This window comes from Gymnoscopelus braueri (assembly GCF_963280865.1).
Source record: "Gymnoscopelus braueri genome assembly, chromosome: 7".
In the NCBI taxonomy this organism is placed as follows: Eukaryota; Metazoa; Chordata; class Actinopteri; order Myctophiformes; family Myctophidae; genus Gymnoscopelus; species Gymnoscopelus braueri.
Window position 1 is genome coordinate 23,771,885 of NC_137608.1, and position 22,957 is coordinate 23,794,841.

General features: G+C 41.2%; 2 protein-coding genes across 6 annotated transcripts; both read right to left on the reverse strand.

Moving 5' to 3' along the window:
- Positions 1 to 920: 920 nt before the first annotated feature.
- On the reverse strand, positions 921 to 16,968 carry cdc14b (cell division cycle 14B). 5 transcript variants are annotated; one of them, XM_080432256.1, is made up of 16 exons: positions 16,702 to 16,968; positions 14,402 to 14,492; positions 12,108 to 12,183; positions 11,783 to 11,875; positions 11,596 to 11,672; positions 11,416 to 11,482; positions 11,087 to 11,149; positions 10,909 to 10,996; positions 10,547 to 10,777; positions 8,588 to 8,726; positions 8,280 to 8,445; positions 8,037 to 8,134; positions 3,096 to 3,143; positions 2,870 to 2,992; positions 2,474 to 2,597; positions 921 to 1,807 (listed from the first exon to the last, which is right to left on the reverse strand). In XM_080432256.1, the coding sequence occupies exons 1-16, from the start codon at positions 16,808 to 16,810 to the stop codon at positions 1,784 to 1,786; spliced, it is 1,617 nt and encodes a 538-aa protein (XP_080288382.1). In that variant the 5' UTR covers positions 16,811 to 16,968; the 3' UTR covers positions 921 to 1,783. The 5 variants fall into 5 exon arrangements, 4 of the variants coding, with proteins under 4 accessions (XP_080288382.1, XP_080288380.1, XP_080288381.1 ...); XM_080432254.1 differs by having other exon boundaries at positions 2,456 to 2,597; XM_080432255.1 differs by lacking the exon at positions 16,702 to 16,968 and adding an exon at positions 14,686 to 14,984 and having other exon boundaries at positions 2,456 to 2,597.
- Positions 16,969 to 17,379: 411 nt separating this feature from the next.
- prxl2c (peroxiredoxin like 2C) lies at positions 17,380 to 22,420 on the reverse strand. Its single transcript, XM_080432951.1, has 6 exons — positions 22,149 to 22,420; positions 19,591 to 19,659; positions 19,369 to 19,422; positions 19,115 to 19,220; positions 18,781 to 18,915; positions 17,380 to 17,892 (listed from the first exon to the last, which is right to left on the reverse strand). Exons 1-6 carry the CDS (start codon positions 22,326 to 22,328, stop codon positions 17,762 to 17,764), a joined length of 675 nt encoding a protein of 224 aa, XP_080289077.1. The 5' UTR covers positions 22,329 to 22,420; the 3' UTR covers positions 17,380 to 17,761.
- Positions 22,421 to 22,957: the final 537 nt, after the last annotated feature.

Consider the following 22,957-nt stretch of genomic DNA (forward strand, 5'->3'; position numbering starts at 1 on the left):
TCATAGCCTGTGGCGGGGCTTATCTCATAGCTTGTTGACGGATTAAAAAAATATTGAGGTCCTTGGCCTGCTGGTCGTTATGATTATGTGACACACAGATGATTGCTTGAACTTCAGAGATGACAGCAAATGCTTTAACTGAGGTGGAAAAGGACTGGAGTGCCTTTTGACAACTGGTGCTAGACAGACTAACGGGCATGGCATCACCAAGTCTTAAAGTATATTCCCAAAATGGATAACTGCATGCCTTGCCAATAGTCACTCCAAGTGATCAAATCTCAAACATCCTATAATCACTGTTGCTAGATAGACTAACAAAACATTTCCTCTTGGCGATGATCGGAACATTTTGGCTTGTGAAGACTGGGTACAATATTTACTTCAGCGACTATGGGGCAAATGAAATGTGTGCTCATGGTCACTCCTCCGTTGTAATTAAGAGACTCCTGGACTCACGTGACAGTTACAGGAAATCAAAGTTTGGGTGCGCTAAGGGAGGCCCCCAAATTGATATGTATTTGGCCAGGGGCCCCATGAGATTTGTTAACTTTTCAAAGTTATTCCAAAACGATTGTGATGACAATTTTGGAATAGCCTAAAAACTAGAACTTACTCTTTCAGCCGAGGAGCACGCAAGAACATAGCAAATTCCAGGGAAATCCAACCAGTAGTTTCAGTTATCGGGTTTGGAAATAAAATCTGAGCAAGTGCACTTTTTAGCATAATGAAGGGCCATGTGGTCACCAATCAGTAGTTTATCCACTTGGTGATCATGAAGTACAGCAAATTCCATGGCTATCTGCCAGTAGTTTTCAAGGGGGCATAAATGTCGGATTGAGCCCTGGGGCTAAAAAATACATCTTGAAACAGCATGAGAACTCAACTGACTGTACCAAAAAACAAACAAAGGGGAGGAGTACTGTATGTTTTAATTAAAAAGTCTGTTATATGTGCTCTGGGCATTATGAACACAGGCTATTATATATGGCCCTGACAGAAGCACAGACCTCTATTTGACAACATGATTCATTCCAACATGTAGTACAAAATATTTACAAAATACAAACTTTTCTGAATATCAAATGAGTCATCTATTTACAGTTTCAAAATACAGCAGCTAAAGAGAAAAATAAGCGCCACAAGAAATTGACAAATACAAACATGTTATACGAGCTAAATATTAGTAGCGGTGCAGATAAAAAAAATTATGCACGCGGTACTGCAACATTAGGTGCAACAATCAGTGGCAGAAAACTTGCATTGCGAGTCCATCCAGTGAAAAGATGCATTCATACTTATGCACGGTCATAAAGATCAGCTAAAGCTTCGCGCAAGTTAACACCAAAACATTATTTAAACTGGACATGCCCCCTGATGCCAGGGACTAGAAGCTTCCTGTTTTTGGAGAAAATGTCCTAAATTCACATTGACGTGACGGTCTGACAGTTCAGAATCAATCTGAGGATTACTAATGCATGCAACAAGTATAGAAACAACCAGGCAATGATTAAGCTATGACATTGTTTGTTGCATGACGCTGTATTAAATAACCATTAAAACAAAAGAATTGGCAATCTGGCTGTACATGTTGATTATAACTATTGAATTTCAAAACAGACAAGATCATTTCTTGAACATAATCCCTTGATCCACAATGAGCTAAATATACAGTATAGGACTGAATGAAATGAAAATTCCAATCCATTCCTTTGAATTTGGCCAAAATCAAATTGAAGAATTTCCTCAGCATATTCTGTCCCCGACTCAACGAAGAAGAGGTGCTCTAGCAGCTGTGGGAATGGAGTGGCTGCAAAGACATAAAATAAAGAAACATCAACGTCATGAATCTTATTTTCAGTCTATAAAACCTGAACTTAGAAAACCTGAATTGCCACTGACTAAATGTATGTTTGCAAAGATCTTTTCAAGATAGCAAATTCATTATGACATACAAAAGAGCCTATGAGTGAAAGACGATATAAATGGAAATGTGAAGAATAGAAGAGGTAGATACCAGAGCCTGGAAAAGCGCATCGAGTGCAAAGGGGAGCGAGCTTTTCGTCCTCTGGACACAGTGTGTCTGTTCCAGAGAATAAACATACATACAAAGGAAGAAAGAAGGAAATGGACAAGGTTATCCGATTAGTGCCAACAGAGGACACAGCCTAAGCAGCCATTATTATCTCAAGGCAGAAAGACACAGTGAGGAAAGCAGAGACCAAAGAAGCTATAGCCAATCATACTCCAGAATCACCTCGTCAGAAAGGACATGCAAGAAGCCGTTGAGGAGAATAGGGGCCGGTAGAGAAACATCTAGCAACCAGACAGTAGTACAGAATGACGTGGCAGATGTAGCACCTAGTGTTGAGCAGATTACACCCGTTTTTGATTGACAACAGAGAATAATTAAAAAAAGTAGGACTCCACATGGGGTCTGAACATGAACAGAGCTTGCCTGCTGATGGGCGTGTACCATGTTTAGGTTGATTGTGTTGGTTGCGAGTCTACGGTCGCCGCATGGCTCACAACATAGCGGGTCACTGGCCACTACATGCAAGTTGCCTAGGGACTTGGCTAGTCTGGTGTGACACAGGGAACTGGGAGAAGGAAGGAGGGGGGTGATTAATTTAGTTAAAAAGAAAACAGGTTCCATGAGTGGCTATAGCTTCTTAGTCACTTCAACTCCACTTAAACATTTTCATAATGAATTATATTTTCTATTACATTCTGATAAATGACATAATTGAATATGCAAGGTACTATGGGGGACTGAAACAAATTGCCACATTTAGTTGTGCTGCCATCCCAACAACAGATCTCTGGCTGTGGTAGATGACTGTTTGTAGTGTGATGTGCCCGCCCCACTAACCTGCCCACTACTCCGTTTGCTGGCAGTGAGGTTCTGGTCCGCTTCCTGCTGTCTGAGTGGTCAGACAGAGCTGAGGGGTTCACGCTAGCCTTACAGCTCTGCCCACTGGACTGCAGGATGGTCCTGTGACAGGGACCGAGCAAAGCGCAGGTTTAGCTTGAAGCATACTATGACTCTGTGTGCACTGTAGCGCAACTAAATTGTGCACCCAACACACTTTACTTACCGCGGAGACTGCGATGAGGACCTGGTGTGAATCTTGTTCTCTTCCTGTCTGTAAAGACACAAAACAAGGAAAAAGGGAAGAGACGGAGAGATGAGGGAGGCATGAATGTATTCTGGGAGGAGACACTGAGATGAGGGAGGCAAGAATATATTCTGTGTACAGAGAGGCAGCCAGCAACCACAGAATCAAACTCTATTATATTAGACTTGGATTTATAGTTCAAAATGCAGTGGAGTCATTTGTGCAGCTGCAGCAGACAGTGGATGTTAAGTGAAGCTATATAATGTGCAACAGGAAAAGCCAGGAGCTGCCGCAAATCAGTGCAGACCAAAGTGATGCTGTTGATCACCATCAATTGTCCCCAACTAATTTTACAGTCGTCTCTTGAGGCATAATCGTCCCTTAAACAGTGACAGTGTGGGACAATGGGAATGCCAGGGCCGTGATGTGGCGCAGGGAGAGAACATTGTGCAGTTTCTTAAACTGATTACAAAAAAAAACCTACTCAATCACCAATAAATCAAAAACGGATGGGGATTGGGGTTTGTAGAGTTGCGGGAGGGAGGATGGTTGTGGGGCTCACTTACAGCATTGTCAGGGCTCCCGGGGGGGCAGGGGGGGACAAGGGGCAGGAATCAGGATAGGGGTTTGGGCTACAGACGGACAGCAGAGATCATTGAAATCCTTACAAGTCTATACAGAAATGCAGGCTGGAAGAAGGGAAGCCATACGTAGTCCTCCACAGGACAAGGGTACACAGGGATGAGCATGGCTACCACCAGCCATCTGAAAGGACACATCCAAAGTAACAACAAAAGAAAAAAAGTACAAGAAAGGATGGAGAGACGAGAGATGCCAAGGCAGGATAGAAAACTACAGATGTTCTGCTTTTCTACCAGGATTGAATGAGATCAAATACCTGCTACAGAGCCTTGGATCCCACAGTCTGTCACCAAGCTTCTGCATTAGCTATAATGCACTAGTGATGCATGCAGCTGATCAGAATGTAACTAGAGACATCTATTTATCAACCAAATACATTTTTTTTTCTCTCTTCGCTTCTCAGTCTGGAAAGCCCCCCATTGGGAGATTTTGCAGAACTACACTAGAACTACATATGTTACGTAGTCAACGTCGTTGCTGATTGGATGTCGTTCCAACGAATGAGAGTAGCGTTAGGCAACCTACGTCATCAGCCAGCGCCACCCTCCATGCTTTTCACACTGTTGTTTTTTTGCGCATTGGAATGACGTCTCACTGGTGCTTTGTCCCGCCCTGCACCACAGACCAATCAGAAGCCACGGCAGGACTCAAACTATTTGGCATGTCCCGCCTCCCTTGGAGATAGGAGGCTTTCCAGACTGAGAAGCGAAGAGAGAAAAAAAAGTCAGCCGAACGTAGCGAAGCAGGCTGGATACCAGGCTAGTAATTGTGTCCATGGAGAGATATGGGTGTGAGAGGAAACAAAGCATGGAATGGTACATATTCACTCATTGAGTAATCTCTCAAGACAGATTCAGAGCTCCGCAGCTGAATCTGTCGGCAACTCCCATTACAACGTGTAGAGTTGTTGTCATTAGGGATGAAAACAAGGAGCACCACCGGAAGAGGAGGGCTGAAGGAGAGTGAAGGGGCCGACATCCGGTCTCTACACCGGGAATTGGGCGGTGCCCCCAGAGGCAAATTCAAAGGATTCTTTTTTTTTTGCCGATGGGTTCCCAGATTGCTCATCGAGTCACAGACGCAATGGGAAACCACGCGATGAATGAATGCTGAACCCTGCCATGTTTGCACAAATTGAAAACACAGGCATATTCGGCACTCATGCATGTCTCATAAGCTTTCATGCTTGTTGCCATGCAAGAAGGGAAGAGGTCAAACATACTGCCACCGTGTGTTCAGCATGCATTCAGCACTTTTACATAAAATAAACACTGGAGCCAGATGGTGGAGTTAGATGTTTGTGTTATCTTGTATGCTGATAAGGTCTTTGGGTCTGATATGCAAACAAACCTGACCTCCCCTCTGACAATTGAGGGACCAATTTTTGATCCCCATCTCTCACTACAGTCTCTCTTTAAAAGAAAATAACTTGGGCCACTCTGTCAAACTGGGGTTAGAATTTGAATTGTCATGCCATCTTTGAACAATGCCACATGAAGCCACACATTAAACCATCAACACCTCTGTGTCTAGAAGGATAAGCCTTATCCTTCTAGGTTACCTATTAAACCTATGCGCACATACAGATACAATACTTTTGACAAGCACATTATGGCTACTAAAACCAACGACGAAGTACCTATAGTCGACCAAGAGCTACAAAAATCAAACGTTTCACTTCCGAGTGGTGTTTTCATGGGAAGCGCCATGTCAGCAGTGCCAGCCAAGCACTAAATCATCTTAGTCAACTGATCAAGATCTCGTTTTGGAGCCGTGATCAGTTGACCAGCTAGTGCAGGTGCATGAGTACTGAACCGGAGTGCTTTCCTTTAAATCAGCAGATATCTCAGATATGCGTAGATTTCAGAGCAGAGCAACTCAGTCTGTGTCAAAGAGTGGTCGATAGCGCATGTCATATGTCATATGGTGCATCCATTGACTGCATACCCGCCTTAGGGCTAATTTATACTTCGTCCGACAACCGTGTCAACTGAAAAAAGAAAAAAAAAAGGTGTCATGACTTGTTACAAGCTTTTCAGTGGAAGGTTTTGTCAAGCGACACGGTCATGCGACGAAGCATAAGTCAGGCGTTACACCACAGACACCCCCAAAATAAGGCAGTCAGCCATACCGTTAGCCATACCATTCACTGGCATAGCAACCGGGTCTACAGGAAGAGGATGTCAGTTAGTAAGGAAGTGACATGCACTTACCTCCATCATACAAAACCTCATATCCTCTCTCTTTCTGTCTCTTTTCCTCTGCCCCAACTCTTTCTCTGCCTCTGTCTGCTATCTTTTGAACGGCAGGCAACACACCGGCCACGCCGTACCCATGAGATTGCAGCAGAACACTACCGCCTGCCTGACATGGGATAACAAAAGCCAAAGCCATGTAGGTACATAGGCAGAGGCACGTCGACCATCCACAGCCATGCTGGCGCCCAACCATATTCACATGATGGCCATTTTGCTCTTAACCCATTCAAACCGGGAACGCATCTGTGTAACCACTTTATCCATATTTTATACTTTGGCTATTTAAAGAAAAGCTGATATACACGCTCATAGCGCGGCACTCGGGCTATGTACATCTGCTATTTTAGAAAAATCTTGAAGATTTGTGCAAATATTTGAATATAGATATATTTTTAAAGCGAACATTTTTAACTCAAATCTTTGCTTCTGCGGGTCCCTGGAACAACATATTTCGAGATGGGGGTCGGCGGCTAACTACATATCATTTTGGGGGTCCTTGACAAAGCACCACAACATATGTTTTTTTTTTAACTGCTTCTGAATCCCCAGAAGCAAAGATTTGATAAATGTTCGCCTTAAAAATATATATATTCAAAGATTTGCACAAATTTTCACAATTTTTCAAAAATAGTAGATCTACAAGCTCGTACGTGCTACGAGCTTGTATATCTGCTATTTTTTTTTATAGCCAAAGAAATCTTAAAATGACGCAGATTCTTTCCCCGTCTAAACGGGTTAATCGTGGGATGCATTCCCGATGAATTAAGAGCAAAATGGCCACCGTTATGGTCAATAGCTGAATTCACTCAGGCACCAAGTGATCTGGGTTTACACTCTTGGCACAGGTCTGCTTTTGACATGACTGTTTGAACAGGGACATAATTACATTAGAAGTGGTTCCGCCACATGATCCATGCCACAAGGTGTCTAACTTCATGGTCGTAACTGCAATACAGTGCCCCCTGCTGGAGGGCTGTTGCCATGCAATTGCCTGAGTATAATGATTTACATACCGCAGTAAGTAAATATATTGTGTCCATGTCACCTTCACAGATTTTGATGAACAGACACGGCTTATGATTTAAAGTTGTGTGACATACTGTATAGGTAAAGTTGGTTTACATTTTTGTTTCCCCCTCTTCAAATCAAAGTGGGCAGGAAAATAAATATGGCCATAACGTTAGATGTTCAACTTCCATACTGTATTGTATTTACATTTCAGATCAGTATGGCTTCTGTAAGTCCAGTATTTGACAAAAAGGCATCTCCATTGTTGTAGATTTGACATCAGCAAAGACAACCTCCATCCAACTCTCCAAGCGAGTTTGTCTTTCACTCCTCGCTCTATAAAATGTTGTATCTATTGTCCAATGTCCATCCTTAACCATTTAACCACAGAAATGTTCTAGATGATTTAAAAAATGGCTGATCTACAAGTTCACAACTTATCGCGGTGTGAGCTTTTAATTCAGCCATAAAAAATATATAAATAATCGACAAGAGATTTTCCCCTCCTATAATGACTTGCCAAAAATTAATTAAAATGAAATAGTATGCAGACTATGCACTTATTTTACACAATACATTATGTATACAGGGTAAGGGAGTTATTGTATTATTACTGAGATGCTGCCTCAGTGCTAAACTCATCATATATACTGTATCTAAATCATGGTATTCGGAAGAGAGTGCAATATATTGGATAAAGTTAAGTAGCCATGCCCAAAACATTACGACTATAACTACACTGAACTATAAGAAATCTAATGAGGCATATTGTGGATGAAGGCAATGGTGAAAGAATGACAAAATAAAAGTATGCATGGACCCTAGAATTCAAACTGTACAACAAAAGAAAGAACAGATTGGAGTATTATTACATAACCTCTTTGGGTTTTTACAATATCAACCAAAGAATTGTTATATGCCTATAGGGATATGCCTAGGTGCTACTTCAGTGTACTGAACAAGCCAAAGTGATGACTCATTATGGCAGTTTGCAGGCAGCTTGAATACTTACGACAGCGAGCCTGTGGATGACCTGGACTGCCTCTTGCTCTTCAGGGCCCGCAGTTTGTCCCCCTGTGTTAGACCATTCCTCTCTTCTTCATCGTTGTACTGAACATTATCGGAACACAACAGAGACACAAAGGGCAAGGACTGATGAGTCATTCAATATCCTATTTACTGCTCATGGAAGTCATGTGAAGAAACCATACTCGTGGTAGTTTAACAAGAGCACAGGATCGCTCTCAGAACTCACCAGCTCGGCTTCCTCCTTATTGGGTGTGTTGTTCTTGTTGTTCCCGTTGATGGTGATGTCGTCGACCCCGGACAGGATCCTGGTGACCGCCATCTTGCCGTTCTCCGGCTCGTTCATCGTCTTCTCCCGGAACACGTCTCCCTCTACCCACATATCGTTCTGCTTGCTGCCACACACAATTAGAACCGACCACGCTGTAAAATCCTGCTCGTTTCCGTGCCAAAACTTCAATTTCAAGGTAATAGGAAGTAGAAATTGGCAGTGTAATGACATGAACTAAATAAAATTAGCCTTTAACAAAGACTTACTCCTCAACAAAGTTCTGCTGAGGCCCGATGACAGATCCTGGTCGGCAGATTCGAATCCATGCGATGGCTTCTGCAGCTGTCAGGCGGTAATGCTTCATCATATAGCAGCCAATCAGAGTGCCGGTTCGCCCCAGGCCAGCTGAAAACACAACTGTAGTTGTTTACAACGGTCTATCGACAGGAATCGTCCTATAAACAGTCACTGAGATGTTTCACTCATCTTGGTAAAGGTTTACCAGTACAGCGGGTGATTTAACACAGACTTGAGAGGGCAAATTGAGACTGACAATCTCAGTCTGCTTTCACTTACAGTAGTATACCATTTCCAAGAGGGTTGCAAACATCCAATGCAGCATCCCATACTAGAGATGTGCTGAGGGGTCTGATGTCACCTGAATCCACGCGTACAAATTAATCATCTACCTGCCATCCGCCCGATTTCATTATTCTTCCGAGATATAGATCCGCCGCCTGCCCACACACACAACTCATTAACCCATTAAAGGATCTACAACATGAATTTAAAAAAAATATTTGATATTTAATATCATATGGTGTATGTCCCTCAAACCTTTTTCAAAAGGTTTGAGCCTAAATCATCACTCAGATATACTCATCCCAAGTCAATTGTCTCTGGCTTATACAGCACTTTCAGCTGCAATACCAAAACGTCCTCTTGGGCAGGGGGGGGCTACTGAGCAATTCTGTCTGGCCATCATCAATGCAATGGCAATGCAAGTGATGTCACTTGCATTGCCATTCTGAAATGGCCTGTTCAGACACGCTCATTCTGAAAATCTCTGAAATGAGAATGAATGACTGAATGTTAAAAAAATATATTTTTTGGGGTACAAGAGACACTGGGGAGCCCAAAAAATACTAAAAACCCCCAAAAAAAATGAAATTCATGGTGTAGACCCTTTAACACATTGACCGCCGGGCCCGTAGTTCTACGGGCCGTTAAATCCAACGGTTAAGCGCCGATCCCGTAGTCTACGGGCTGTGGTGCTTTTTCCTTTTTTTCGATTTTTTTTTTTTTTCAATTTTCCAGGGGGACCATTTTCAGTGTAACACCACCCGAAGTCAACCGGAAGTGCGATCCCGTTTTTTGTTTCCCGTCTGCCTACATTCTAAGTCGTACACAAAAAGCCCTGTAAAACCTGTACAGGACATGTAGTTTTTCATCCTCGCATTTCCCATGTTAACATAAACGCTCAGAACTCAAACATGGCGGCTCCGTTTGACACGCGGTCTCGATGAGTAGACACCAGGACATGTGCCCGTTGTTTACAAACAGTGGATCGGGCAATCTAAAGGATTTTAACGGGGCCTATGGCGACCTGAAAAAAACAAAAAACAACAATAAAACCTTGGCACTGGTGAGTACATTATGAGATTAGCCCTTGGCGGTGGATGTGTTAAGAAAATGTTTTCTAAATCCTTTGTTTTCTAAATCCTTCAAACAGTTTTTTGGAGAAAAAAAAAGTTCAAGATTTTTCAAAAATAGCAGATCTACAAGCTCATAGCGCGGCACTCGGTGCCGTGCTATGAGCTTGTATATCTGCTATTTTTGAATAGCCAAAGAAACCTAAAGTGACACAGATGCGTTCCAGGTCTTAATGGGTTAATCAGTAGGCCTACTATGAGAAGTCGAAATCAAATAGAAACATGTTTTTGCTGTACTGGACTGCTTTCCTGAGCGCAACTCTGAGAATGTACAAATGGAACCAAATGGACCCAGTTCATTTGCGAATGCAATGGGCACACCTGGAAACCATAATCAAATCTCAAGGGAACAAATGACATTGGTGTCTTATGCTTGGTTGAAGATGAAAGGAGGGGGAAATTATGACAAAGCAGACGTTTATGCCACAACCTGTAAGTGTTTATTTAGTGGGGAAAGCTCAGATGGAGACCATTTATCAGACCAACGGTGTTGGCGACTGGGAGTTTTCTCACCTTTGCAGTGGACGGCAATGCCTCCTTCTGCATTTTCACAGATGTTGAGAAACTTCCTGACGATGGCGTCACTTGGCGTGCTTCCATCAACAAAGAAGAGGTCGTGGTGCTCAAATCCCGAGTCTGTGAAACGTCTGGCGTCGTACATCTTCTTGTTGAGACGAATGATACTGGTGATATTGTGTTTCCTAAAGTAGGGGAAGTATGCCTCGGGAGCATGGAGAGGGTACCCTGGAGGGAGAGACATACAGTATAGCCAATTACATTATATATATATATATATATATATATATATAATACTTTTTTGCCAGGAACCACCACTGGTCTGAAGCACCAGCCGATGCAATGTTTGTTTAACTCACCATTCTCAATTTTGCTTTTTGGATGAGGCCCACTGAATGCAAGGAACTTTCCAGGAATGATCCAGTTGAAATCTCCATTTTCTGCTCTCTGCAGCAATAAAAGGGACAAAAAGGTTAAAAAACTAATACCCCTGCCTAAAAAGCTATACAAACAACTTCAGAACACATCGTTTCATACCTCGTAGTGCTCATATTCCTCTACATCAAAGTTTGAGAAGTCAAGCCAGCCAAACTGCAAAGCCTTGGAGAAATGTTTATTGAGAGTTAGAAGCATGATATGCCTATTTATTTATTTTTAATTTAACCCATTAAGACCTGGAACGCATCTGTGTCACTTTAGATTTCTTTGGCTATTCAAAAATAGCAGATCTACAAGCTCATAGCTTGTAGACAAGCTCATAGCTTGTAGTTTTTTTAATTCTTTTTTCAAAAAACTGTTAGAATTTAGATTTTTTTTAAAGAATTGCCTCAGGTCTTAAGGTTCACTTTGTAACTCAAGTGCTATACCTTGTGGACAGCACGTAGACAATCCAGAATGTTCAGGTTGTACATGCAGGTTCCAAATGAAGCATCTCTGTGAAAAATACAAAACATCTTGACAATCAGTCTCCGTGTGGCTGTTCTGAGGGCCTTTTCTCTCTCTCTCTAAATATCCTCACCAGAATGTGTGTTAGTGTGTGTGGTTACCTGAATGGAAGGTATGCGTAGTTCCTGTACACCAGCAGACTGTAGGCCTCCTCTGGCATCATATGAAGATGCATTACCTTCAAACACAAGTCACCAGTTTAACACATTTATCTTGATTGTTCTGAATAACGATACGGTCTGTGACTGTAATAATTTAGCACACAGACCTTAGGTGCACAATACTTACAGCATATGAGCCAATGAGGTAGGCAGCATTGGCTTGCTTCTTTTGGTCTCCACATGTATAAAATATTATCTTCTTCCTGGCATGTGTAATGGACTGTACCAACAAAAGAAAATGCAGTGAGTGCCGATTCCTGCCATTAAACAATGTAAACATGTGTACATAAATTGATTTAGATTTTTTTTTTGTCACAATCTATTATGTTTGGAACAGTCCATTGTGCGAGAATGTCAGTTTGACTGCTATGGCTATTGAAGTTCCTGGACTGTCCTGTCGTCCTCCCTTTCACCAGTGAGTGCAAATAACGCAGTACGGTAGGTTTCTTTACCTTGAGCTTCTTTGTGAGCTTGCAACAGAAGCGATAAAACATAGCCAGGTTAAGGGGGCCAAAGTCCGCATAGAAGCTGTGTGAGAGAGAGAGAGAGAGAGAGAGAGAGAGGGGGAGAGGTGGTCAGGGTGGCTTTTCCTTCGACATGCTGTGATTTGTTTGGGGGTGCTTACAGCTTTTCTTGCCTATATTGATAGTTACAGTGTAGAGACAGGACACAGGGAGAGATTGTCGAGGAATACCATGCAGTAAAGGTCCTCCCGGTCTGGGAATCACTGTTAGGCATTAGAGCCTAGCCTGGTAAACCCTCCCTCAGGAAATCTAATTTCTATTTGATTCCTGGAGTGAGTCTGGCATGAACCGCCTCTCTGCAATATTGGCTGTGTATGCCAAACGGACGCGCCTATCAGCGTCGTCGCACATCGTTCTGTGATTGACAGCGACAGTTGGCCAATCAGGTGGCGAGTTCGAGTGAGCCCAAAACACGAACGGCAGCCATCTTTTTCTGTGGGCAGTTTTCTCCGCTATTTTTTTACTTCAAAAAGCTCTCTAACTTCTATTTTGAGGCACGGAATTTACTTATAAGATATCGTTTGGATAGAATTTAGTTGTTTAACTTCATATATGTGGTCAATTAATCATGACAAAGCCTATTTAAAAAATAATAATTAGAGAACCGGTAGGGGCGGGCAGTGACACCATTGTACCCGAAAAAGGCAACCCATTTTGGGTATGGCTGTCTCAAAAGTCCCGTCGCGTCACATTAAGACTGGTGAACTGCTGATTGGCTGAAGGGGGAAAATTATCATTGGCTGAAGGGGTTGTCAGTCAACGGTATTACTCCCGCCCAACTCCAGCACAGCCAATATTGCAGACAGGCGGATCAGGCCAGACTCACTCCTGAAATGAAATGGAATTGAGATTTCCGGAGGGAGGGTTTACCAGGCTAATTAGAGCCTATGTGGTACGCTAATTACTCGGCTATCGGCGCCCCGGATATGCTGTGATTTTGTCACTTTAAACAGGATATATTCAACCAACTCGAGAGTTGTATAGTAAAGAAAGAAAAAACTGACAGGGTAAAGACTATATTAGGAAGCGCCTGCAATATTGGGTCAACTGGAACAAGACAAAAAAGCTGGAGAGATTAGAGGACATTTTTGTATCACAATCACAGGCATAAATACTGGGTACAAAGGGTACCCAGTGGGTACATGTCCTCCTATGCCGTATCCACCTTCAACACAAGTTCATTGAAACAGCATTTTCTCTGTCCCACAGGCCCTGAAACTGCTACTGCAGCAATGACAACTAAACTGCCCACAAAAAGTTCGGAAACTTCACTTGCTTTGATGTTTTTACGTGGATATTTGTAATTCTGCCAACACCAAATCCAAACGCCCATAGTTAAGTAAAGTAGTACAGTACAGTAGCAGACAATTAAGTCATTGTTCAGTGATAAAGACTATGACACATCAACTATAGCAAATTCTTATATATTGGTGTAACAAATCTTTCAAAAAAAGAAAACGACATTGATTTTCTTAAATAAATAAAAACATTGAGCACAACAGATTTTCTCTTGAAGGTATGAGCAATTTCCCTGTTAGTAAGCATTAAGTCCATCGTTTCCCCTTAATTATTTTGCTGCATAAAAGTGCTCAAACCAGTTCCAGTGTTCTGGAGAGGTGTCAGATGGGCTCAACAACACAAGGCGTGTATTAAGCATTGTCCGCCCTTTTCACTAGTGTCAAACATGAGACAAACGTCACAACACAAGCAAGGCCATACACTAATCATAACCATAATCAGTGGTGTAAAGTAACTAAATATGTTTACTTAAATACTGTACTTCAGTACAATTTTGAGGCCTTTTTTTTTTTACTTAGGTGGAGTATTTCCAATTTTCAATACTTTTACTCCACAATATCTCAGGAAAATATTGTACTTTTACTCCACTGCAATTATTTGAAAACTTTAGTAACTAGATTGATTATTATTACAAAGCACACTAACCACTTCAGCCATATACATATTTTGGCCATTTGAAAATAGCAGATCTACATCGGCTATTTTCAAAAGATTTGTTATACATTTTGAACTTGAGAAACTGGACATTCTGCACAATGAGTACTTCTACTTTTGATACTTCAAATGCATTTTGAACACGGGGACTTCTACTTGTAATAGAGTACTTCTACATTGCAGTATTGATACTTCTTCCATAACTGACCATAATCCTATACAAAACAGCATGTTCCAGAGCTATATTTGGAATGTGACTCTCGACTTACTTTTCATATGCCAGCTCATCGTCTATGCAGAAACAATGTCGCTCAGCTGTGCTTTTGATCTTCTGCTTTAGTATGGCAAAACACAGCTTATCTGGAACACACACAAATCAGGAGGCAATCAATCACACACACACACACACACACACACACACACACACACACACACACACACACACACACACACACACACACACACACACACACACACACACACACACACACACACACACACACACACACACACACACACACACACACACTTCATGTTTTGCCAACAAACTTACCTTTGACGAACTCGACACTTTTAAACGAGAGCTCGTCAGCGGTCATCTTGGGTGCAGTTTTGAACATGCCGTCTGGTAATGCAATGCAATGCATGCGTTGTTTTTCCTCATGAACGCGCGCGCTCACAATGATTAAAAACCCGAAATTACAATTGCACGCTCAAAATAGCGTTTACTCAAAGGGTAAAATAGCAACCTTGAAAAAAACAAAACGTTTAACGCTATGACCGACTTGACTCGACCAGAAGAAAGTTACAGAGCAGTTCCGTTGAGGAGGAGGGAGGGAACCGAGCGTTATTGCGCACTCTACTAAAAAAACGAACTCCGTCAGAGCCTGCCCCTTGCAGCCATCAAACTGTGTCGCGCAAGGCCATTGGCTGAGAGGGATCGAGGGCGCTACCCCCGTTGCAGGGTTTACCCGTCAATCAAGCTTCACCCTGTGTCTTACACGGGGTTGCCACGTCCACTTATTATAAGCGACTTTGAGTTTGTTTTTCTGTAAAGTTGCTTGTAAATATTGGTAGTTTGCGGCGGGGTGCGGTTTTTCGGGCTCGTTTCTAAAGTGAAGTTGCTTATTTGGGCTTGTTTCCTAATGTTGCTTTAACCAGTGTTTCATTTCCAAGTCAAGGACCCCCAAATTAATATATATTTGTCCGCATCTGAAAACCAGGCTGCAGATTTGTGTTGTTGAAATGTTTCAAAAAATATTACGCATTTTTCAAATTTCCATCAAGATTTTTTTGAAAACAACAGATCTACAAGCTCACAACGTCGCATCGCGACGCATCGTGAGCTTGTAGATCGGCAATATTCAAATAACCAATGTATAATTATATTTACAGGGCAAAGGGCTCGCTTCTTTTGGCCTTGTTTTCATAGACCTGGTTGCTTGTTTCTATCACAACATCTGGCAACACTGGTCTTACAATTTAAAGTTCTGCACAGGAGACATATGATAGGCTGTGGGAACGTTGCCAAGGCGGTTGCTAGGATAATGAATGGACCAATGACAGACCTGCTCTCTACTTCTATGAACCTCCCTTTCAGAAATCCAGACCTTTCTGCTGCTGCCAGTGTTGCCATGTCCGCTTATTAAAAGCGACTTTGGGCTTGATTTTCTGTTAAGTTGCTTGTAAATATTGGTAGTTGCGGGTTGCGGTTTTTCGGTCTTGTTTCTAAAGTGTAGTTGCTTATTTGGGCTTATTTCCTAAATGTTGTTTAAACCAGTGTTTATCAAACATTTTCAAGTAGTCAAGGACGGTGGACCCCCAAATTAATATGTATTTGTCCACGGACCCCTGCTGTACCAGATTTGTGTTGTTAAAATATTTCGAAAAATATTCAAAATGTTTCACTTTTTTCTCAAAGATTTGTTAGAAAATAGCCGATCTACAACTTCAAGCTCCACAAGGCGTCACATCGCGACGCCTTGTGAGCTTGCAGATCGGCTATTTTCAAATCGCTGATAAAGTGCTCATATGGCCATAGTTGCTTCTTTTGGGCTTGTTTTCCTAGACATGGTTGCTTATTTCTCTCACAAAACATGGCAACACTGGTACTGCTGCTCCAGATGATCACAAACATGAGACAACAAGGGAAAGTTCTGTTAATGTTCCCTCGGGAGTCTTTCTCTCCCATAGGTAGGCCCACATACGGTGGATATGACTACCAATAACTCGATTCACTCTCAGATCAAACACGAGAAAATGATGTTTATAAACCTCCAACCATTCAGTATTTTCTGCCACTACAGACTGCGGAAGGTCAGGTGGTAAAATAAAATGACGCAAAGCCAAGTCCTGATTCTGAATGCACTGACGATAGGGGACAGATGGTGTCGCCATTTTAGGTCAAACAATATATCTATATGAAAAGAAAGACATTTTATCCAAATATGAAATATGATCTGAACTAAAAAAAAAGATGCATTAGCGTGCGGCCGGCTGTGCACGTCCCAGAATCCCTGGTGGTGGTGGTCAACATGGGGTTCATTGGGTTCGTTCCGCAGTCTCTTACCTGTTATGCCAATGTAAATATCACACTTTGGCTCCGCCTCTGAGCTGTGAGCAGCAGCACAGCGCTTTTTCCTAGACTCGGGTCGCCTCCTCTCGCTTTTGCGCTTCATTTTGCTTTCATGCGCGCATTGTTGCCGACATTCCTGATTAGCTCCGTCAGTCACTGCAGATCCTCCCAGGATTTTAGAGCATTATCACCTTGTCATCCCCTTTTGGCTGCGCGTGTCATCCGAGGAACGGTTGGGTTGCCTTCTTCTCCTCCAGCCTCTCTCCTGTGGTGACGTCTGTGTGAGCAGAGCAAGTTTGTGCTTTCTGAATCCCCTGCATGCATGTGACGTATCAGGCTTCAGTTATCTGGTTGTCCAGTGCCCACCCTTCGCTGTTCAAAGCCGCTGCTGCATATAACATGGTGATAACCCAATAAACCCATCATGCAACTCACTGCACCATGGATCATGGATGGATGCCTGTACCACAGATTCGTGTTTACCTATCTCTTGCTCCTTCCAATAATTAACAAACGGTCACATGACAGGGAAGAACAACATTTTATTTACAAAATGAGCTGAGGGGTGTGTGATGTAGCTAGTTCTCTGACATTAGGCCATTTTTGCCATTTTGAAATGAGGGCTTCCACTATTATTCTGACAAAGAAGTATAAACCAGCATGACACATCCATTTTATGGTACCCCCCCCATGTTTTTATTATATTAAAACAATTAATAAAATAAAATGAAAACAAAAACACATGTAACATTTGGCCAGAGTTGGGGTGCAATTCCATAAACAATTACATTTCAAAACAATTGTAAAAAAGATAATTTCATATCCCTCCAAAATCACGCTTGAAGTGGGAAGATTGGAAAGGTTAATACCTCTTAGCAGGAAGAAGGACATCAGAACCCTCACACACACACATATATATGTGTATATATATATATGCATTGTCCAAACACTCCCCTGTGCACCTCATAAAAGAGGATTGATAGCATGCAGAGGAGCTGCAGAGCACAAACGCAGGCTGACATGTACGTACATAGACTGTGCAGTCTACCATCGGCTACACATGAATGACCTTGGGCTTATTATTAAAGTCCAGAGTGTGTTGTACTCCAGCAAGCTGCAGGAGCCAGTTAATGGGCATGTGGTCCATGCGGTTCATGTCAAAATGGGAGAAATGAACATCAGAACCTGCAGAGGACAGAGAGATCAAGAAGGAGAGGGAGAAGGTGCATGTTAAAACATATTGCTCAGGTTCAAGTTGATTTACGACAGTATTGTGGTTTTCTCCAAGGTGCATAAATACACCAGAATGCACATACAGAATTCTCAACAGTGTTGCCGTGTCTTTAGGCCAATGCCTCCTCTCCAGTGTTATTATAGTCTTTTTTCTTTACTGTCCTTTTAGAAAGACAAATATACATATGTGTTTCTGCTCGATGAACGTGTGAGCACCAAAATATATTTTTGTTCTACTAAATTGTTTATTATAACTATAGACAGTGTGTAGGAGTCTTTTTGTTTGATCTTTGTGTCATCTGGCTATCTGCTACTCATCCGTCTCAAGTGTGCTATGAACATAGCTTCTTCACAAAGAAAGATATAGAAATTTCAAGATTCAAAGACATTATTTGTTGCTCATATGTATATGAGCAGTGAAACTGCAGACTGTGCTACAAGTAATATCCAGTAGTACAAAATATAATATATAAGTAGGTAATACATATATATATATTATATACATTATAATACAGGTATAAGTTACTACTACTAGTAGTAAGTAATACAGTGGTAGGTTATAAATTGTAAAGAGCATGGTGAGTGACCATTAGAATTAGAATACAGAATATAGAATTGCACCTTCCCTGGTTATTGACATAGGACATTACGTCTATATGTTGCAGCCAAAAATTAATAATATACAGAACATAGAATATTCAGACAAATAATGGATGTGTAAATTAGTGACGGAAGATTTACATAATACACATTCATGCAGCAGAAGGAAGAATAAGTTTGCAGCAATAGCCGTCAGTTTGAGAGAGTTGCAGAGAAAGACAGAGATTGCAGAAACTATACCTGGTCCTATTATGAGTGTTCCACCTTGCTGATGAGGATCTCCCTGGAAGTCGAAGATAGGACTTGTCATGGCCCTCCACAAGCTTTTCATATGACCCACCAAAATACCTGACTTTACATGGGGACTAGGGTGTGCTGAACACACACACACACACACACACACACACACACACACACACACACACACACACACACACACACACACACACACACACACACACACACACACACACACACACACACACACACACACACACACACACACACACACACACAGTTATTGATGATGAGAATTAAGTGATCAACTCTAATGAACGTCTCAATACTGAATTACCTGAATCTGAAAACACCTCTCCTCTTTCCATCCCAAGCTTTTTATAAAGGTGCCTCTCTGGGTCCACATATATCTCATAAGGATACCCTGTCAGTGAGCAGAAGGACTGCACACAGAGAGGAAGTGTGGTAAGAAAATGGTTATGGTTCTCTTCAAAGTGTAATTACCCTCAATATCAATTATTAATGCAATAACATTTGCTGGTTAAGAAAGGCCATATAAATAACTGCATCATTAAGATAAACATAGCCTACCTCTATATGATGAGGACCAGACTGTCCAATCACAACCAACCTAATGCCAGCATCCTGAAAAAAGAAAACTGCTCTGTTATTTAACTAAACATCGAAGTCTACTCTACTGTATGTAACGATAGGCCTACCACTTATGATAAATGCTTACGTTTAATAGACATGTAGGCTATACACTAAATAAAATAAATACAAATAAATTAGCAAGACAAGTCAGTCACATACCTTCAGTGTATGACTTGGTATTTTACTTAAATCCTCCACATATTCTTTGCAACTGTAGCACAAGAAATTCTGTTGGAAGGAAAACAATTTAACAATGAATAGATGCATTCATAATAGTTTTTCTGACTGATCAGTTGTGGAAAGTAAATAAGTACATGTGCAATTTTGAGGCATTTGTACTTTAATTGAGTATTTCCAATTTCCAATACTTCTACATCTCAGACAAATATTGTACTTTTACTTTAAACGTTAGTTACTAGTTACTTGTAGATTTGAAATATTATTACAAAACATACATACATTAACCACTTCAGCTCTTTGGCAATTGTCAAAATATTTTGTATACATTTTACACGTATGATAACTGAAACGGGACATTCCGCATAATGAGTACTTTTACTTTTGATACTTTAATGATGCCAATACTTTTGTACTTTACTCAAGTAAATTTTGATTACCAGACTTTTACTTGTAACGGAGTGTTTCTAGAATGCGGTATTGATACTTTTACTTAAGGGACCAGTCGAAATTTACATAAGGGGGGGCATGGAGGAAAATAGGGGAGGGTCATGCCTTTCTAATTTTGGTCCAAGGGAGGGTCAGCTAATTTTACTTTGAATCCAAGGGAGGGTCATGCAATTTTTAATTGATAAAATAGTCCGTTTTTTATATACCTTTTTAGTACAGCAGAACAGTGGTCAATGACCCCTCTCCATTTCAAAGGATACAAAGAATTCAAATCAAGTAACACCTTGTCTATTTAGAATCAATGACGGTCGTTAACAAGCCATCAACGCACAGCGAGTGTGAACGACCCAGTCAAATCTATTCAGCGTCTTAACGATGGTGGTTGAACAATTAAGCAAAACTTCAACAGGCGTTATTGGAGAGATGCATTATAAATAGGCCTACTATAACTGGATATTCATAATCATTTGAAGTAATTCTGTGCATGTGATTAATGTGGATCTATATGGACAGTTGTGTATAGATGCCTATAGCTCCACAAGTAAAACCAGAAGCATCAGGCCATAATTGATAGCCTAATTTGTTTTATGTAGGCAACAGTGTAGTTGTAGTCACTGTAGTTGATAATTAAAAGGGCAGAGTGACAAAAGTTTTAAACTACTGGTTACCAAATATTCAACTTTCTTCAATCTGACCAGGATTCAATAGGTTTCCCACATGTAAGATGAGAACACTATCCATTCTGCTACCACTACTACAGATACACTGTGCGTTTAGCAAGACTGACTACACTACAGCAATGTTCTAATCAATGTGGAAAGCAAAACATTGGACATATCAGTTTTAAATGTCATGTTGTATTTGATGGGGAGGGTTAGGGGTGTCAAGAATTTCACAATACGATACATGATGTTGGGCATGATATCGATATGATATATTATTAATGTTCTTTTCTCATGTATCATCAACATTGGCCATCATCTTATAAATAACGTTATAAAGCAAGTTAGAAACAATTACAAAGTGCTTTGTACACAAATAAATACATTTGTGCAAGCTTAATGGAGAAGTGAAGTTCTCACTAACTATAAACCCATTGTTTCAGAGGACAGATAGACACTAATATAACAAATATAATATAATATAAGACTGCATAACTATAAATTCCACAAACCTCATATTTTTGTCATCTGGACTTTACCAACCAAGTGCAGCCTAGTTATTTCCAACAGCTAAAAAACATCTATAATACCAGATACAGTATAATACAATCTTAGATTAGATGTAGGCCTATTTGAGAGTGCAGATGCATGTCACATTAACGAGCGTCAACGAGCATCAGCTGACACACAACACCTCCCCTCTGCAGTGCTTTAAACTGAAAGTGACTGACTGGAGTCTGTTTAATTTCTCTCCAAAATACCTTGAATATGATGGAGGACATGATTAATAATTACTATGATTATGATAAGCTTTACATTTCATATCATACAGTAAAAACTCCTAACTTTCACCGGCAAAAAAAAAGAAAGTGTTTTTTTTATATTAAAAAAACAATTAAAAAAATATTACGATACAGTATGACATCATGACAATACCTATCATCACATTTTAATACCACGATAGGCTATATCGTGACACAATATATCGTGACACTTCTAGGCGGGGAGGGTTACTCTTTTTTTTGTAATCACTTGGGGAGGGTCATTGATTTTTTTTTTTTGTCAAAGGGAGGGTCATGGCATTTTAGATCAGGGCACATACATTTCCTCCATGCCCCCCCTTATGTAAATTTCGACTGGTCCCTAAGTAAAAAAAATGTGAGTAGCCTACTTTTTCCACCACTAATAATGATGTTTGTCCCTCCGTCTTCACCTAAGGTCCTGAATCTCCTGATCTCCCATCATTCCTTTAACACCTGCGTAGCGAGGCTGAAGTTCACTTATAATTTACCTTTAAGTTTAAGCTCTTTCGACTTAGAAATAAAGTAATACAAAAAAAATAATATTATAATACAGCGCATCTAGACATGTTGGCTACTCATTTTCTCACATCAAGGAAGGTTGAATTATACAAATTGTCCTCCATACCCGGACGAAAATAATGACAGATTTCCTGAGTTGATATATTTCCTTGAACGGAATAGAAACTCCATGTCGGTCGTAAATCAAACAATCTTGTACATCCTCGAGGTGAATGTTGACAGGAGGTCTGTGAATCTCGCGATCGTCCTTAGTAACTTGTCGAGTTATTGGTAGGACGTGTTCCATGGTGCTGCTGGAGTGGAGTATAGCTACAGTTACAGTGTGCTACTACTATACTGACTGTTTCCACAGACGCCCTTCCTTGTAGACCAGGCAGCACCAACCTGAAACCAACTTCACCGCGGTAGCAGCCAGGGACTATTTTGGGAGTTGCCTTTGAAGCCTGAACTGAACTGACTCCAGGTCTGGAGAAGAGAGTTCACGCCCATTAAACGTTACTCAGGCGCAATGGTTCTCAAACGTTTACATTTCAAGGTCTCCCCTAACTCTGACAGTGTACAAATGGAACCAAATGGACCCTAACGGGTTTTTCATGTGTCTATGAGGTTGATAGAACTTTATTAAGCCCCCTGGTGGTGTTTTTATGGTGTTTTATGTCTTCTCTGACTACTTTGAGTTTCTTCCTGGAGGCTGAAACCTTGAGGGTCAAATGTGCCAATAGAAAAACAGCGCTTTAGTGTCATAGTAAAAACATGCCCTCCCCCTCATTATCATAACACAGCAGGTGTGGGCATGAGGAGGAGGAGGGACTAGGACAGGTGGGTGGTGCTAAGGTGGTGGAGGAGGTGCTAAGGTGAGAACCAGGTATAGAGCGTCGCAGTTCCCGCCCACTTCCTGTTTTTTTTGGTGCCGGA

Excerpts from the sequence above, each read along its gene's own strand:
- cdc14b (XM_080432254.1), bottom strand. The coding sequence starts at position 16,810 with ATGAAGCGCAAAAGCGAGAGGAGGCGACCCGAGTCTAGGAAAAAGCGC. Across the intron at positions 11,483-11,595 it reads TACGCATACCTTCCATTCAG|AGATGCTTCATTTGGAACCT; the intron begins GTAACCACACAC and ends TATTTTTCACAG. Across the intron at positions 1,808-2,455 it reads TGGTACACGCCCATCAGCAG|CCACTCCATTCCCACAGCTG; the intron begins GCAAGCTCTGTT and ends ATGTCTTTGCAG.
- prxl2c (XM_080432951.1), bottom strand. The coding sequence starts at position 22,328 with ATGGAACACGTCCTACCAATAACTCGACAAGTTACTAAGGACGATCGC. Across the intron at positions 19,221-19,368 it reads CTGGTCCTCATCATATAGAG|TCCTTCTGCTCACTGACAGG; the intron begins GTAGGCTATGTT and ends CTCTGTGTGCAG. Across the intron at positions 18,916-19,114 it reads AGAGGTGTTTTCAGATTCAG|CACACCCTAGTCCCCATGTA; the intron begins GTAATTCAGTAT and ends GTGTGTGTTCAG.